Here is a 16,697-nt window from a genome sequence, read left to right on the forward strand (position 1 = left end):
ACAAACAAGGTAAGACCCTTCCAGCAAACTCATCTGTGCAGTCGTTCAAGTTGCACTTCACTCGCTGGGCGCTGAAAACAAAAAGAGGGGAAACCTGTTAAAGGTGGCATAGACGTTTTATATGGATTATGTGAATTTGTGTTGACATTACAGGGCCACTCGCCTGGTTCCTCCTCTGCTTTGGGCTCTGAATCGGTTACTGTGACCTCTGCTATTTCTGTTTTGGAAAGAAAAAGATTTGTACATGTGCACAATCGACAATCACATTTGAAGGATCCGTTCACCTGGAGTGTTCACAGCAAAATTACATGTCAAACATTCAAAAGCATCTCTTTCCAGAAACCGTGTCCTTGTTACTCTGGATAATCCACATAACCCATTGTACTGTAAACTGTTTTCATAGGGAGTACTTCCAATAACAATTGCTCATTGCTCACAGCAAAGTCTGTGGATTATACTCCTGAGTAACATACATTGTTTCTGCAAAGACAATTCTTTAAAATGTATTTTTTTTTTAATGCTGTGAGCACCACAATTACCATTCTATTCAACTTGATTGTATTATGGTTGCAGCAGAAATCTTGGTACAATGTCTCAAAATCCTGGACAAATCAAACTATCTGCATGGCTACATCCAGCTGGAGGTAAGTGAGTTTGTTTATTTGAAAATGTGGGTGAACTGACCCTTTAAGACCAGTCCTGCATTATTTTTTTTATAATTATTTTTTGGGCTTTTCTGCCTTTGACAGGACAGCTAGGTGAGAAAGGGTGTAGAGAGAGGGGGAAGACATGCAGGAAATCGTCACAGGTCTGATTCAAACCCTGGACCTCTGCATCGAGGCATAAACCTCTCAGTACATGTGCGCCTGCTCTACCCACTGACCCAACCTGGCCACTCCAGTCCTGCATTTCTGAACTGCACTAGAAATCTAGATCACTAACAAGAAACATTAATTATTAAGCCTGAAATACCATTTAATTCAAATGGGTGAAATCACATTTGTCGTGACGAATTTTATCAAAAACTCGTGATTGCAGATTACTTCCACCAAACCAATCTCAACAATGACCACTAATAGATACAGAAGTTGATGAGCTGCCGTGTCTGCTCTGCTCAATGTGACACTTGACCCTCTCTCTCCATTGGCTGTGAAACAACATCACTGGAGGCCAGTGGAAGCGCTCTATGAGTTGGCTCTAGTTTCTCTGTTGACTCAGATTGCACCTTGATGAGACCATGATGACAACAACAAAATGTTGGCCACACACACCAGCCATCTAAACAGGGCTGTGGTCAGGCTTGAACTGAGGGTGAGTCAAGTTAAACACCAAAGGGGGGGTTGAAATCAAGTGAAGACAAAGGTCAAGGAGAGTGCTGACTATTTTTTAAATAATTGTACAAATGTGTATTTTTAAATACAAGTAATCTGTAAAACAGCTTGTGCTTTTCTGTCTTTCTATTCTCTATATTGTATGTTAAGTTGAGAAAACATCTAGCACTCTAGAACACACTAGAACTGTTTGCTGAAATGAAACATAGACGGTTATTTGTATATAGCATCCTTAATATAAACTGCAGATGAGTTTTGAACCTGTACGCATTAAAGAAGGGATGCCACCAACATATGAGGATTAAATATGACCTTAATAAATGCTTGAAGGTATGGGTAAACCACATTAAATAGAAAAAACAACATCTTTGGAGGCAATATGAAGTCCATCTTTCTTCAACGCATTACAGTGAAAGACACTTTGCATTAGACAAAGAGGATAATGATCTGACCCTGTGTCTGCTGCTTGTAATTTGCATCATGAAGCAATAAGTGAACTGAGAGCAGTCAATGTAATGCTGTTCTGTGGCGAGATCACAGGGGAAGTTATGTAGCACTCACTAATTTGTAATTTAGCATATAACCCTGTTACCAGAGCACTGGGAGAGGTTAAATACATTATGTATTTAGTGTGGGAGGATGTGTTCATGTGGCCCCCTAACAACAGAGCTGTCTTGGCTAAATAATCTGTGTGTAATGTCCTTCAACCACTTTTGTGCACTATCATGCGATTTAAAGAACAACTTACACAAATCAGGAGCTGATCCTGGACAAAATGGTTAAGTTAATTTTTTGGTCTATAGCCCTTAACAACAGTTACAACCTCAAGAGACAACATTTACAGATCAACAGACTGTATAGGCTTGCATCTTCCACATCACACTTTACACATCCTACACATTACACTGCCAAAAGAAAGAACATATTCTAAATAGATTTTAAGACTGCAGTTCATTGAAAAGACTGTGAGTCCAAACATGACTAAAGTAATATTCATATAATTAAAGTGTCGAGACAGATTCTTAAATACTAACTAAATAATCAGATGTGTGACTTATAAACACATTTGTGTGACTGCCTTGGTGTGTTCATTAAAAGCCATGGCTGTGTGTTGTTGGATACCACCTGACAACCGCCATTGCAGTGGGACTGTGGAGGGTCTAGGTAAAGGCGGAAGGGGCTTTATGTACCTGGGTGATGTGTTCAATGGGTCACTATGCAGGAGGCAGAGCAGTGCTCAGGTTACTGCTGGTCAATTGGAAACATTTGTACATTTTGTCCCTAATATGTTCCCCTTCCTTGATGGGACACATATGGAGCTCCATCTTGATTAGCCTTTTAACTTTGTAAAGTCGGTGTGATAAATGTCACAGGACGAGATAAGTGTAGAATAGAAAAGTGTTATCTGAATAGAAAATAAAGCTCACAATAAAAAAAAATGCTTAGAGCCTTAAAAGCTTTATACTGGTCATCATACTGCAGAGACAAAGTGTCCAGTATTGAGTATGTTTATTTGCATCTCACAGTCTACGAAAATATTGGGGATTCATAAAAATGTGCCTAAATTCTAGTATGTGAATTTATTGAATTTCTATCCATAAAGAAGCAATTATTGGCCTGCCCCATTGCTGTAATTGACTTCAACCTACCTTGCTCAGGAGCTGCAGGCTCTGCGCAGCTCCCCGCAGCCTCTGCGGTGCTGTCTGCTGCTGCCTCTGCAGGTGCAGCTGCAGCAGATTCATCTGCAGGCTTAGCATCGCCGCCCCCAGCGGGTGTCTGGTCGGGAATAGTTTCGCTGTCCTCAGCTACTTTGCCATTCTCATTGGCTGCCCCTGTCAGGAATACAAGTATTAACACGGCACGTGTCCACAGATCCAAACATCCAAAAAGACAGCTTGAAGATAATTTTAAACTAATAAATGAAATATAAAACTACTTCCTATTACTGTATATCTACTAAGACTGCAGTCAAAGTACATGCATTATGTACCATGTTGTTGCTGTTCATACTATCAAGTTCAAGAAGGCAAAAACTTTGAATGTAATAAAGATGAGAAACATTATCACGTTTACATTAGACACAAGATAACACAATTTACTATTTATTATGCGAGGTGTAGGATCTTTATAACACAGCATGACACCAGGGTCAAGTTAGCATTTGTTTTCACTGGGGTTCCCTAAGGTAAACATGTTCCTCTAATGATATTGTTCTGTCTGCTTTGGGTAAAAACTTTCTTCATATGTATCTATTAAGTTATGTTATTATAAACTCCCGGCACCAACTAAGTCCCCAGTTCAAATTCTTTGTTGCACCTCTCTCCCCTTTGTTCCCTCTCATGTCTTTACTTCTGTCTGTAAAAAAAAACTGCCCCAAAAAATACTTTAAAAAAAAGTCACTTCACATCATGGCAACACAGGGCAGTAGCAGCACTGTCACTTGTGGTGGTTACATGGTGACCAGAGGTCAACGCAAACAAAGAACACACAGACCATCCACAGTCAGGTAAGTAAACAAGAACTAGACTTTCATTATTCAATTGTGAGACAGTTTGGGGTATCAGTACTGTGCTCTTAGGTTTCCTTTGTTTTAGTTTACTTTATGTTTGTGTTGCATAAATAATGGCTACAGCACTGACTTAACCCAAAGCCAGAGAGTTAAGCAACAAATTTTATTATGGGTACCATGCAACACATTTTTTTTGTACACTATTCAGGCACCTTAATAAATAATGCCTGCTTTATTAGCGGAATGCTCAGACAGTTAGGATTTGGCATAAAAATGCAATTACATTTCATAATTTTAGAGGAAATGGACAAGAAGTTTATAGAAATACAGATTGTTTTAATCTTATAATTAATACAATAGTTTCTAATACAGTTGATCAGCAGTTCCTCCTTGAAATAACTGGGGAAACAATGGCAACCATATAATAATTGCAACCACAGAGGGTTAATGATTACAGTATGTGGATTGTTGGTAATAAACATTAACAGCCTCATACGCTACAGTTCACAGCTCTATGGACAGGTTGCTATGTGTTTTGTTATGAGATATTGTGCATGCCTACCTTGTTTTTCTGAGGGATTTGCATTGCAAGTACAGTATTTGCATGGATCATAGAAGTCTTGATCACCAACCTTCTATGTTTGTATAAATGAGATGTCTTCCCCTATTTTGCATGATACAGTATTTGTCACAATATTTTTCCTTTAAAGTCTGCATTCTTTAAATGTTTAAACGAATGAACCTCGGGTTAATAAATGTCATCTTTCCTTGGGGGTGACAAGTAGTAAGCAGGAGAAGGAAATGAGCCGCATGCAAAAAGAAGGAAACATCCTGACACGATTTCCATCTGACCTCTAAGACGATGACAACAGGAACACCTCAATGTTCAATGTCATTCATCTGATATAAAGCTGGAGAGCGACTTAAAAGCAAAAGTCAGAAGCTCTGCCATCATCAGTTGACAACAATGATGAGATAGCCTACTTGATTGGGAGTCGTAGGGGGAAACTCTTTTTGCTTTTAACCTCTACAGGGAGGTCATGTAGCATGAGCCTAAACACACTTTAGCAGGGGCAGTGGCAGTTTCTCAGCTCGCTATATCACTCCAAGTCTACACATTTACACGTCATACTTGATTATGTGAGTGTGCATGCATGTGTCATGTTGTCATTGACATAACAGGCCTGTAATATATCATTAAGCAATGCAAAGAGAGAATCAAAGCAAGACACCCTTGCTCAGAGGTGGCCCCCCTTGGTAAATCTTTTACCAGTTTTCGACCAGCTTCTTCTTTGAGTTTTTTGATATAATGCTAAAGCTGGCAGAACTGCTAATAAAGTCACATCTATTGTAATTGCACACAGATTTGGCAAAAATGAACATTTTACAGCCTCTAAGACCTGCATATATTTATAAATTTCTCAACACTGCTAAATGCAAACACAGGATGCAGTGTTGGTGTTTTACCTTGAAACGTGTGCTAGTTAGCAACACAGCCGGGCCATCTCTTACCCACTACAACAAAGGAGTGTCTAAAGCGTCTTCTCCATTTCCTATTGAAACCGTAGACTGTCACCAAATCTGCTTTCATGTCACTGAGAGAGACTCTCAGGGAGGACAGAGCCAGAAACCACTGTTAAATAATGACAATAAACTTTCCCATCCTGTCATTGTGGGGATCTGGCTCACTAGAACTACAGACATTAGACACTGTACTCAAAGAAATACATTGATGATCATTTGCATGTAAACTGGGACCTCCTTATCAGAGCAGGGTTTACCGGTATACTTGGCTTATGTAACTCTATTTGGCTATGGCAGTGAACTTCCATGATGACACAATTACCACCACTATGTTATGTATTAGGCTTTTTATAGAAATAAAATAACTATTAAAAGTACCTTGATTAATGCATTTAATTTAAAAAAAGAAAACATTTATACATATACATTTGGTTGGTGTCATTCTAATTACAGATCGTTCACAGCTATCATCTCCAACGTAAAGCCATGGATAGTGCTTTGTCAGATAATTTCACACAATGCAAAACCATACTATTGCTATTTTACATGCAAAATATGAAACTACACTATGTTAAAGTACATTTTGGATAGGAAATCATTTCTTCTAATGGACTGTTGGCAATAGCGTTATTTTGAAAACATTATTTTCAGGTATTAATGTCATATTCTGTGTTTGACCACTTAAAATATGCTTTCAATGAATGCTATCTAGCTGTATATATAACAATTGTTATTTGTGTTTTCCACATATCTCACAAGCATATGTATTACATTACATAGCCTATAGTTGTAAAGCTTTGTGCATCACCTGTTGTGCTGGATCCGTTGCTCTCCTCGGGCTTAGCACTGGGTCGAGTCGTATCTACCGCTGAAGTTTGGGAACTGGTGGAGCATCCCATCCTGTCCAGTGCACATAGAGGACTGGATGGTTAACTTCAGAGTTAAGAGTTGAGGAGAGGCTGTAGCTGCACTAATGACGTCGTGCATAGATATCGTCTCTGTAAATGGAGAAAATTCAAAACTATGGACAGCGAATGCTCTGGCGGAGATTCAAAAAGACAGGCGCTGGACGTCAAATTCCTTTAGTCCCATGCGTAATTGCGCGTCATGGTTCTTCCTCCCAAAACGCGTTCAGCTATTTGTGTTGTGGCTACAAGTCTCTATCCAGTTGATCACGCAGGTGAAATGTGTGCTTCTGTTGTGTACTGTAACTTAGGCTGTTTCCAAGAGGCTGGCACAGGGACAAAAATACATGATACAGTCAGTTTGCAGCGGCCACCTTTGGGGCGGGGAAACAGCCTGTAGCCTCGTTAAACTAACAACTAGGACCACTGTCTGTGTGCCCACTGGAGAAGCGTGATGTTCTGTGGAAATATGTCAAATTACCCATCCGCTCAATTGTAGAAGAAGTGTTGTTATCCAAAATGTAGCCATCACACTATACAAAAAAATACTCCACTTCAAGTAAAAAAATATCTGCATTCATTAAATCACTTACAAAAGCAAAATGCACTTAAAGCATACAAAGTAAAAGTATCTACTAGGAAGAAGGGCCCCTGACAGAGTGTTTTATTGGGTTGTTATTTATGATGCATCAGTGTATAATGGATCATTTTAATGTTGGTGGTAATGCTGGTTTAGATGTAGCTAGTTTTAAAAAGCCTACTTTATATATATTCTATTTTGTAACTATTACGTGTTGATGTATGTGTTTTAATATGAGTTTACTTTTATGTTTTGTCTAATTAATGCTCGCTGTAGACTAATGTTTATTTGTTATAATTATACATATATTTTCATGCAATCTATTGATTTTCTCTAAACCATCTACAGTCAGTAGTCTGCGCAGTACTCGTTTGCGCAGGCCTACCGAAAGATAGCAGCGCAGTGCACCATGGGACTTCCTTTCTCTCCGAGGCCATATTGGAGTTAACTCACAGTAAGACGAGCTCCGAGTTTTCTGATTAAAAATCACCGGGATTTGTTAATTTTAACGTGTTGTTACTGTCCAGACATTAACGCTAGTCTTCTCCTTCCCTCCTCTCGCCCGCAGGTTGGCCGGTCAGGACTAAACCGCAAAAATGGTGGCCGCAAAGAAAACGGTGAGTGGCGTTGGCTCGGCCAGGAGTGCACGAGCTGCTGCTTCACGTGGAGACGTGTTTCTGTCACGGCCTGCTAGCTAGCACCGTTTCTGTCCGTATAAACGTATTATTTACACGCAACATGTATAGTTTTGCGTTAAATCATTGCAGCTGTAAATATGTGAAAGCATGCGTCCACTGTCCCTTTATTTATTGCCGTCCATCTATCTGTCTTTCGGCTAACGTTTGTAGCTGTTAAACTGTAGCTAAGTTATAACACCGGCAGTGCAGCTAATGCTAGTTTGCTAAATTTAACACAAACGTAATAATGGTATTTAATGAAAACCTTTTTACAGAACAAAAGTCTTAGTGCTTCACAAGGGTGAAATTGTTTTTAGAAGACGAAAAAACTTAAGAACAAAATAGTAATTAAAATTGATGAAAAAGTGATAACAAATTACAAACTTGAATCTGAGGCAAGATTAAATAGGTGGGTATTCGGCTGTTTCTAGAAAGCATTAACGTAGCGGTGGAAGTTAGCGATGTAGATTGTGTGCTGTCACTAACTCTAGGTATGTACATCTGTTTGTTCAGAAAAAGTCCATGGAGTCCATCAACTCCCGTCTCCAGCTGGTGATGAAGAGTGGAAAGTACGTCCTGGGCTACAAACAGTCCCAGAAGATGATCCGTCAGGGAAAAGCCAAGCTGGTTATCCTGGCCAACAACTGCCCTGCCCTCAGGTATATGAAGAAAAATAAATGCATTCATACTTTTTCCAATAAAGATTAGTTATTTTGTCATGTTAGTTTCTGTAAGCAAGTAGATACATGGGGGTGTTTGATGACTTGTGTGTAACAACAACTTGAGATATGAACAGTAATAGGACTGGAACATGAATAGAATATAGCATCAATAACTTTATTAGACTGGATTCACAATATGATGTGTGTATGCTAAATGTTCAAACTGAATTGTTTGCATTGCTGTCAAAAGATTTAACATTTAGTTAAAATCCTCATAACTACAAACATAACTCATAACTCAAACTAAGGTTTTTAAAATCAGTTTGTCTGATTTATTTATATCATTTTTTTTTTTTGCACTCATTTTGTGTTTACCCTGTTCAGGAAATCTGAGATTGAGTACTATGCTATGCTGGCCAAGACTGGTGTCCACCACTACAGCGGAAACAACATTGAGCTCGGCACAGCCTGCGGAAAGTACTTCAGGGTGTGCACACTGGCGATCATTGACCCTGGTAAGTACCTACCTTTTTTGTCTTTGACACCATCTACAGTATGGTGCTGTTAATTTCCAAACATTGATCATGTTCTTTGGCTCTTTAGAGCTAATTTTAGATTTTATGGAGTGGGCCCATACCGGAATCATTAATGGACTAATGAAATTTTTCTGACACAAGCTTGTATCGGACACTGTCAAAATTGATGCAGGGGTATCATCCTTGGGGGACTGGTCCCAGTGAGCCTTTTTTACAGGACTGAACCGCAGCAAAAAGGCCCCTCTAACACCAACAGTTTTTAAGTACAACATTTCCATTCAATAAAGCTATTTGCTTAAAAAATATGTTAGTCATTATTCATACTAACACAAAGGCATTCAGCACACAGAATCAAGATACAGAGAGGTCAGTCTGTTAAGTAATGTTTTTGTCTTCTAATCAATCTAGACAATTTGTCTGTCAAATGGTTTTGTGCGCTTCTCTTTTTTTGTTTTTGTTTGACACACTGCTGGGACTAGTTACCAGATCTGATGTAATGTTACCTGAGATAATATCCATGCATCAATAATATCATTGCTGGAGAGCAACTAAATGTTATGTCAAAATATCCTTTTACAAATTATCTCTCACAAAAACTCACTGCAGCTCAACAAATGAGACTGCAAAAATGACTATTGCCCTTATTTTTAAAATAATCGGGATCAAGGAGTGATCCCGAATCCTGCAGGTTTGTTAAAACACTCTTGATAGTATATATTTTTTACCTTCTGCCACTGCAAATTTCTGCTGTTGGACCTGCTAATCGAGGTGGTCCAGTTCAGGACCAGTGGTCTTTTGGAGTGCTTAGTTGAGCTGCTTATGCTTTCTGGCCAGTTCATGGATACATCGTTGGTACCCTTTATCCTCAGTTTTGACTATGTATTTGTACGAGTTAAAATTAGCTGTTTTATGCAGGGAATATAATTGGATGTATTTGTACTGTGTATGTGGCAATTTGCATTTTGATCAGCTAACTTTTTGTTGTTTTCCTCTTCAGGCGATTCTGATATCATCAGGAGCATGCCAGACCAGCAGCAGCCACCTCAGTAGAGCTGTTCCCCCGCCCCGTTGTTATAAATAAAGTCGGTGTTAACAGTACATGCTGCTGTCATTTCTTTTAACAGTATAACATGCCTGTCCTAATACTGTCAATCATGCAAGTGTCCACCAGAGAGCCCCAGTGTTCTCTCAGAAAATGTCATAGAAGTAATTCCGGAAACCAGATTTTAAATGGTTGATCTTTCTTCAAAGACTTGTGTAACAAAGCATGACGAGAGGATTAACTGTTTATGTTTAAGTGACGATTCAACCAACTGACCTTCAAACACAATTTTGTCAAAATTAAGCAACAGCTCATCTTTGAGAACAGTTTTTTTTCCCTCACTTACATAAACCTTGATATTGACAGTCTGCTGTATTAGCTGCAGCCTGTTGACTGTAATTGAGTAAGCACACTCCTCCGAGATCTTAAAGGCTTTAGAGGGTGATTGCTGCCTTTATCGCTCATACTGTTAGAATCAGCATTATTGGCCAGGTTTGTGCAAACAAACAAGGAATTTGACGCTGGTTAATCTTTGCTCTCTAAATACAACACTCACTTAACAGACCGTGAGAAATATATAAAAAATACTGTTAAGTATACAGCATAACAATACAATGGAACAAAAATAAGAACTAATTGAGAAGGAAGGAATAGTGCAATATCAGTATGGTCTGAGATTTAAGATTTTTAATATAAATACAGTGCAAGGCAGTTCTCTGACTTGTGTGAGAATATACTGCCCAAAACTAAGAAGCCAAGAACAAAGTGGTTCACTGATTAATTTAGCCACAAACCAAAGAAAAAATATTATTCTGTTCACATTTGATGTGTCTCAACTCTTTATTTTAATTTTTAAAGCCACTGTAAGACCTGATGAACCCACTAACCAAAAAAAATGAGCTTGGTGAAGCTGCAGCAGTTACCTTCTGTTGGCTGTGAAAGAGACTGTGTTCACATCATGAGTGGATTGAAAGAAATGTCTGAGCTCCGATATAAATATATAAAACATTTTACAGAGGTCACACTATAGCTACTAATCTGCTCTGCCATAGCTTGTGGGGGTTAAGTGCCTTGCTGAAGGGCAGTTTGGTAGCATAACTATAGGTATAAATAGGATAAAGTCAAAGCCTTTTATCTGCAACTGCTGACGGATCAAACTGAGGCCGACCCAGGCCTGTTTGGGGCCCTAAAAAGTAGCCACTCATAAGTAGCATACCAGTGTATAAGGTCTTCAAGCAAGGTGAGAATTGTGTTTAATTCTACAAAACACTAATAGTTGACAAAACAATTTTCACCGATGGTCCACTTAATCTCTTTGACCACATCAATATCCAAGTCTTACAATAATAATGCTGTTGTGAGAAAAAGTCCTGTGCTAATAAGACCATGTCATTTGGTCGAAAGCTTCAGAACAAGCCGGTATGTGGCTCAACTGCTGGAATCAACTTTCTCTTTCCAGTGAACATTCATACATTCACTTAGAAATCTTATTAAAAATATGTTGCTGCAAAATTGTCTAATTTTGATATATTCTTTAGTATCAAAAGTTATTTAAGTTTGACGATATATCAAATGTTATAAAATGTAAAGGGTTAGTATCAATGTATGTAGTATGAATTGCAGGCAATGATTATGAGGAACGGCAATGTCTGAATACCAACAGCAGTTGGTCCATCATCCATCCAGTGTTTTGGCCCAGTTTTTCCACTGACTGCTTCCCTAAGCTGTTTTCTTGATTCCAATTAAATAGAATGAAATCATCCCAGATGATCTGTTTCATATATATATATATATATATATATATATATATATATATATATATATATATATATATCAAGTCCCTTGAATACAAATCAATCACAGTCAGCGTGTCAGGCCATGTTGGTCACTAGAGTAAATTGAGTATTGAATATTTCTCACCATAGGACAATAAACTGAATGGTATGTGACCTCAGAGAACATCTACTGGGTGCTGAGTGCTTTATATTCTCACACACAACATTGTTGATCATTAACTTGTCTCTGGGCAATGTTATGACAGACAGAACATGACATACTTATGGAGCACATTTAGTAGGTGTGTTACTGGGTACCAAGTGTGCACGAAATACCTCCAAAGTGTCTATAATCTTTATTCATATCCTTTTTGTAAAAACATTTTTAGAGGAGAATTTTTAATGATATCCAGGCCATACAAAGTCTGCTAACAAATTTTCCCTAACCACCTTTTGGCTCTTGTGTCCTCTCACAAATATGTCCCCCTTTTAGTAGCTGATGTTATTGTCTATCTGCACTCAACAAGCAAGAAAAGAGACAGACTGTGACCCACTTGTTTTTTTTTCTCTTCCTGTCCTAGTGGCAGAAAGTAAGTGTGCGTGTCTGTCTGGTAGCCTGCTGTCAGACCCAAGGTAATGCCAGCATCCATTTTGAGGCAGGCGGGTAAATCCTTTCTGATCTGCTAGTTTGTTGGTCTCCACTGAGAGATGCTGAATTTCTGAGGGCGGCAAGACACACGCACATCAGCATAACAGCCACTTTCTTTTAACAGCCATAATTTTAAAACTTTACTGTCTTTATGGTAATATAATCTTGTTGCTGAATTGAAGAACCCCAGTTTATAAACCAAAATGTATTCTACATTTTTGACTCATCTTTAGTAGCCCCCTTTGGCAGATATAACAGCTGAACACACTCGTGGCATTCTTTCTATAATGGAAATCAAATATTCTTCAGAGAGTTCTTCCCAACTCTGTTGCAGAAGTTCCCATAAATGTGTGGCACTTGTAGGTTGCTTTGCTTTCACTTTTCTGTCCATCCCAAACCAGCTCAATGGGGTTTAAGTCTGGTGACTGTGCTGGCCACTCCATGTTTTTAAGCTTACCATCTTGTTCTTTTTTGCTAAGGTAGTTCTGGCATAGCTTGGACTTATGTTTTGGGTCATTATCTTGCTGTAGGATGAACCCCTGACCAACTAGGCGCTTACCAGAGGGTACTGCATGGCGCTGCAAAATGTTATATGGTAATATGGTATGTCGAAAAAAGTAATGAAAAAGTCATAGTATAGTATGCTGAAAAAATTCATTCATTTGTCCCAAGGGCCATACAGCTCTACAATGTTTCAGTAAAGGGAAGAGGAGAGATAGACTTCTCTGCATAGTCTGTCTGCCGCTCCTCCTTCTCCACCACTTCCACTACCTCCTATAACAACAGTTATGTACTGACTGTCAACTGTTTACTGTTTACACTGTTTACACTGTTTACTGGCTATATTAGCCCATATGCACAACCCCTCCCTCCCTCTTTCCCCCAGCATGGACTGAGGTCTACTTGAACAGTGACTGTAACCCTATTACTTCAAACCTCTAACATTGACTTTGATTACTACTGACTACTTTATTCCCTTATAATGCCCATATTTAATGCTGTCTTTTTTTAAACATTATCCTTGCACCGCTATAGTTTTTATATTACTATGTCTACATCATTCTCTTATATTGTCCATATTTAATGCTGGTCTCTAGACTTTATTCTTGCACTATTGGACTTATTTGCACTACCACCATGACACACATTCTCATAGAGCACCCTACCATACATACTGAATCACAGGGTCAGTCCCTGCCCTGGCACTGAAAGCATCTCATGCTTATATTTTAGTATGTAGATAGTATAGTATGTCGAAAAAATTATGAAAAGTAATATATTCAAAAGTATATTGAAAAAATCATTAAAATATAAATATACTATGATGAAAAAAGTGATAAAAAAGTCATAGTATAGCATTAGAAAAAAAAGTAATAAAGAATTCATAGTATAGCATGTAAAATAAGTGATAAAAAAGTGACAGTACAGTATGTCAAAAAAATGTCTAAAAAGTAATATTAGAGTATTTTGAAAAAAGTGATTAAAAAGTTAGTTATGTGTCGAAAAATGTCATAGTATAGTATGTCAAAGAAAGTCTGGAAGAACATGCAAACTCCACACAAAAAGTCTAACTCATGCAATACAATATATACAATATTATAAACGCAGAAATAGCAGGAAGGAAGCACTAACCTTAAACAGTCATAACACAAAAACTGTAAAAGATATCAAAAAGCGGAATCATTTTCTAATAGCTGGAGGTTTTGTATATAGTTTGAATGACGTCTGTAGTTGATAGTATATGGGTGGAGTAGCATTTTGAAGTTCAAGAAGCCTAAAGAGGCGCCCCATGTGGGCTGAGTCCTTTACAGCGGCCCAGGTTCGAATCCGACCTGCGGTCCTTTGCTACAAGTCATCCCCTCTCTTTCTCTCCCCCTTTCCTGTCTATCCACTATCACTACTGAATAAAGGGAAAAAGCCCCCACCCCAATTTGTTTTTTTAATATTTCTGTTTTTAATTAATTATTCTCATTTCTGTGTCATGGCAAACGTTTGGACTATCCCATTTATGTACTTCTAGATACATTCAAATACTGCCTGATAACGGCCTATTTTTTTATTTAAATGAAATGAATGTGAATAACAGTAACTTCATAAATAGGTTTTTTTTTATTTGTTCAAGATGACAAGCTCAGGTATAAAAACAAACAAACCATGGACTAAATCAATACACCCAGAAGCAGACACCAACTGATATAGCTTTTTATTGTTCAGAATTGAAGACATGAGCTTATGCAGATCCAACAAGAGTACGTGTGTGAATTGAAAGCGATGGAAAACAAGTCTTGGAAGTGAGTCTAATAAAATGAGGTATCAGCAATTCTCTGGTCCACATACTGTATAAGACTTTTTTTTCTCTAAACCCAGCTGCTGAAATCCTCATTCAGTCCCATAAAAATCATCACACAATGTGAATATTGATTTCTTTAAGTTTTGTATCAGCCAGAAAAGGGTGCCTGGTCATATTTAGAACCACTACAGCATACCATGGTAAAGATGAATAAAAACAAACACATCAGTTCACAGTGAGCTCATGCTGACTTTAAAGTGCAATTTCATTTTCAACTTTGTTGGATTTGCAAACGCATTGGTCACAATTCACACAGGGACAGTGATGATCGGGGCAACAAACGGCTACATTATCAACTACATTATTACTATCAAATGGAATACTACTTCATGGTACGTGTATTTCCAGGTCAAAGAAATTGTTGATGCACTGTTGCATAGTCTGAAGGATAAAGTGTAACTCTGATTGTTTTTCTGTTGATAGCAAATACTATTTACGATTATACTTCGTTATTGGAAAGAATGGGATTAGCTATGTCTAATATAGTTTGTTCCATTATTTCTCACAATTGCCTGAATAGTTCGAGGCAAACAACTAGCATCTAGTTTCGTTAGCTTCATATACTGTATATTGATTTTGTGCTACTACGCTAAATCAATGCTTTAGATTCCCATCCATGGTTTATTTAAAAAAAAAGGTCACCAGCACAGGAAACATCTCAAAACTATATTGCTGCATGTGCAAAGGAAATGTTACTACATATAAAAGGACCTAGGAGATACATCATACAGACACGCACGCACACACACAAACAAACATACAGGCTCTGCAGCATGTTGCGCCGCCTTAATAGGAAAATGCCCTCAGTCCAGCTAAATTAGCTCATCTAAAAAGATCAGATTATACACCATAATCCATGTAAAAAAAAACACAGACAATAAAGACACAGAAGATAGTGTTGAAGCTGCAGCTTGACGGGAACACACGGCAGACGTCTTAACTGAAACATTTTCAGACACTAATGTTTACACATTTTAGATATTACAGAATGTGTATTGCCTTTTTGGATGTTACTCTGTAGTGTGTGACACATTTATGTGTGCTTCACTGGATGAGTACATCTTTCTTTGATTTTGAGATCTTGGATCAGACAGGAATTGGACAGGAAGGCAAACTGGAATATTGTGTTTGAAATCAATGGGCGAACAAGGTTTTTCACTAGCAGTCAATGGATTACAGGTTTACAGACCGTGTGTTACATGGATACAAAAGGAAGACGTGGTTGTTATTGGTCGAGGAGCCTTTGTCAATACGATTACCTGCAGGACAAGCCACATCAGTACTTAGATGATATCACAACAGGACAGCCTTTCACTATTCACTTCTTATCACTCAGTTTTCAGTTATACAAAAAAGTCATACAAAAATACCTCAACGTTACATTCAATGAAGGAATTTGTCAATTTCGGAAAAAAGTGCTCTTGCATAACTGTCGCATTCCTTCTTGCGCTCTCTGTCACTATCTCTCTTCAGGTAGTTTGTTTCTAGACAAAGACCACGAGGGAGATTCACAGTATTGGGGGTTAACAGTTGGTGGCCAAACCGGTGCACGTTTTACTCAAAGAAAAGTGCAAATTAAGTAGGGACAGAGTGTTCAGGGCATGCAAGAGTTTAGATGCTGCCAGGGGACACCAGCTGCCAAGAGGGACGGTTGGTAGCGGTTGGAGTTGCTGCGATACTGTCCTTGGAGGAGGACATAGGAAACGAGAGAGGGAAAACACGTCACAACAACCAGGAGGGTGGTGGTGGTGGTTGGGCGGGGGGGGAAGAAGAGTTGTTGGCTCAGGGTCAGTCTTATCTAATCTAAGGTTGGCATGTATCCAAGATGAAACCAGCCTCTAAGACATTGTTTTGTCTTGTTTTTCAACATCTTCCAGGCAGCGTTGGAGGGAGATGTGGTAGGTGTTTGGGTTATGGGGTCCAGGATCGAGGACATCTCTCATGCCTCCATATACTGGGGAGGGGGCTCCTTCGGTGGTATGGCAATGGCCTCCTCGTATGGCGGCAGCAGAACCTGAAATGTAACAAAAAAAAACAGAAGGCGTCTCAGTCCCAAGCATACTTAAAATGTAGATTCATCCATTGTGATGAATGAGCCAATTGGGCAGTTTTTGAGGAAACTATTTGATGCAGAAATGTACACATTCAGAATTAAGA

At 38.6% G+C, this 16,697-nt stretch overlaps 3 protein-coding genes across 3 annotated transcripts in view; 1 reads left to right on the plus strand and 2 right to left on the minus strand.

Moving 5' to 3' along the window:
• Nucleotides 1-57: 57 nt before the first annotated feature.
• On the minus strand, nt 58-6,515 carry si:dkey-284p5.3 (cytochrome c1). The gene is made up of 4 exons (XM_028596862.1): nt 6,173-6,515; nt 2,981-3,163; nt 164-217; nt 58-71 (listed from the first exon to the last, which is right to left on the minus strand). Exons 1-4 carry the CDS (start codon nt 6,261-6,263, stop codon nt 58-60), a joined length of 342 nt encoding a protein of 113 aa, XP_028452663.1. The 5' UTR covers nt 6,264-6,515.
• A 729-nt stretch (nt 6,516-7,244) lies between these two features.
• On the plus strand, nt 7,245-9,822 carry rpl30 (ribosomal protein L30). The gene is made up of 5 exons (XM_028597468.1): nt 7,245-7,303; nt 7,418-7,466; nt 8,040-8,185; nt 8,573-8,703; nt 9,722-9,822. The coding sequence occupies exons 2-5, from the start codon at nt 7,446-7,448 to the stop codon at nt 9,772-9,774; spliced, it is 351 nt and encodes a 116-aa protein (XP_028453269.1). The 5' UTR covers nt 7,245-7,303; nt 7,418-7,445; the 3' UTR covers nt 9,775-9,822.
• Nucleotides 9,823-14,376: 4,554 nt separating this feature from the next.
• The window catches only part of laptm4b (lysosomal protein transmembrane 4 beta), a 13,019-nt gene continuing 10,698 nt past the window's right edge, over nt 14,377-16,697 (minus strand). The window contains exon 7 of the mRNA XM_028597341.1: nt 14,377-16,554. Coding sequence (XP_028453142.1) covers nt 16,480-16,554 — 75 coding nt within the window. The 3' untranslated portion in view covers nt 14,377-16,479. The remainder of the gene's footprint in view (nt 16,555-16,697) is intronic.

This window comes from Perca flavescens, chromosome 14 (genome assembly GCF_004354835.1).
Source record: "Perca flavescens isolate YP-PL-M2 chromosome 14, PFLA_1.0, whole genome shotgun sequence".
Lineage (NCBI taxonomy): Eukaryota > Metazoa > Chordata > Actinopteri > Perciformes > Percidae > Perca > Perca flavescens.

What these genes read in the sequence shown, in the direction of transcription:
- si:dkey-284p5.3 (XM_028596862.1), bottom strand. Translation starts at nt 6,263, where the DNA reads ATGGGATGCTCCACCAGTTCCCAAACTTCAGCGGTAGATACGACTCGA. An exon ending in CAACGGATCCAGCACAACAG is followed by an intron (nt 3,164 to 6,172) that starts GTGATGCACAAA and finishes TATTCCTGACAG; the next exon opens with GGGCAGCCAATGAGAATGGC. An exon ending in GCCTGCAGCTCCTGAGCAAG is followed by an intron (nt 218 to 2,980) that starts GTAGGTTGAAGT and finishes TTTCCAAAACAG; the next exon opens with AAATAGCAGAGGTCACAGTA.
- rpl30 (XM_028597468.1), top strand. Translation starts at nt 7,446, where the DNA reads ATGGTGGCCGCAAAGAAAACG. An exon ending in AACAACTGCCCTGCCCTCAG is followed by an intron (nt 8,186 to 8,572) that starts GTATATGAAGAA and finishes TACCCTGTTCAG; the next exon opens with GAAATCTGAGATTGAGTACT. An exon ending in ACTGGCGATCATTGACCCTG is followed by an intron (nt 8,704 to 9,721) that starts GTAAGTACCTAC and finishes TTTCCTCTTCAG; the next exon opens with GCGATTCTGATATCATCAGG.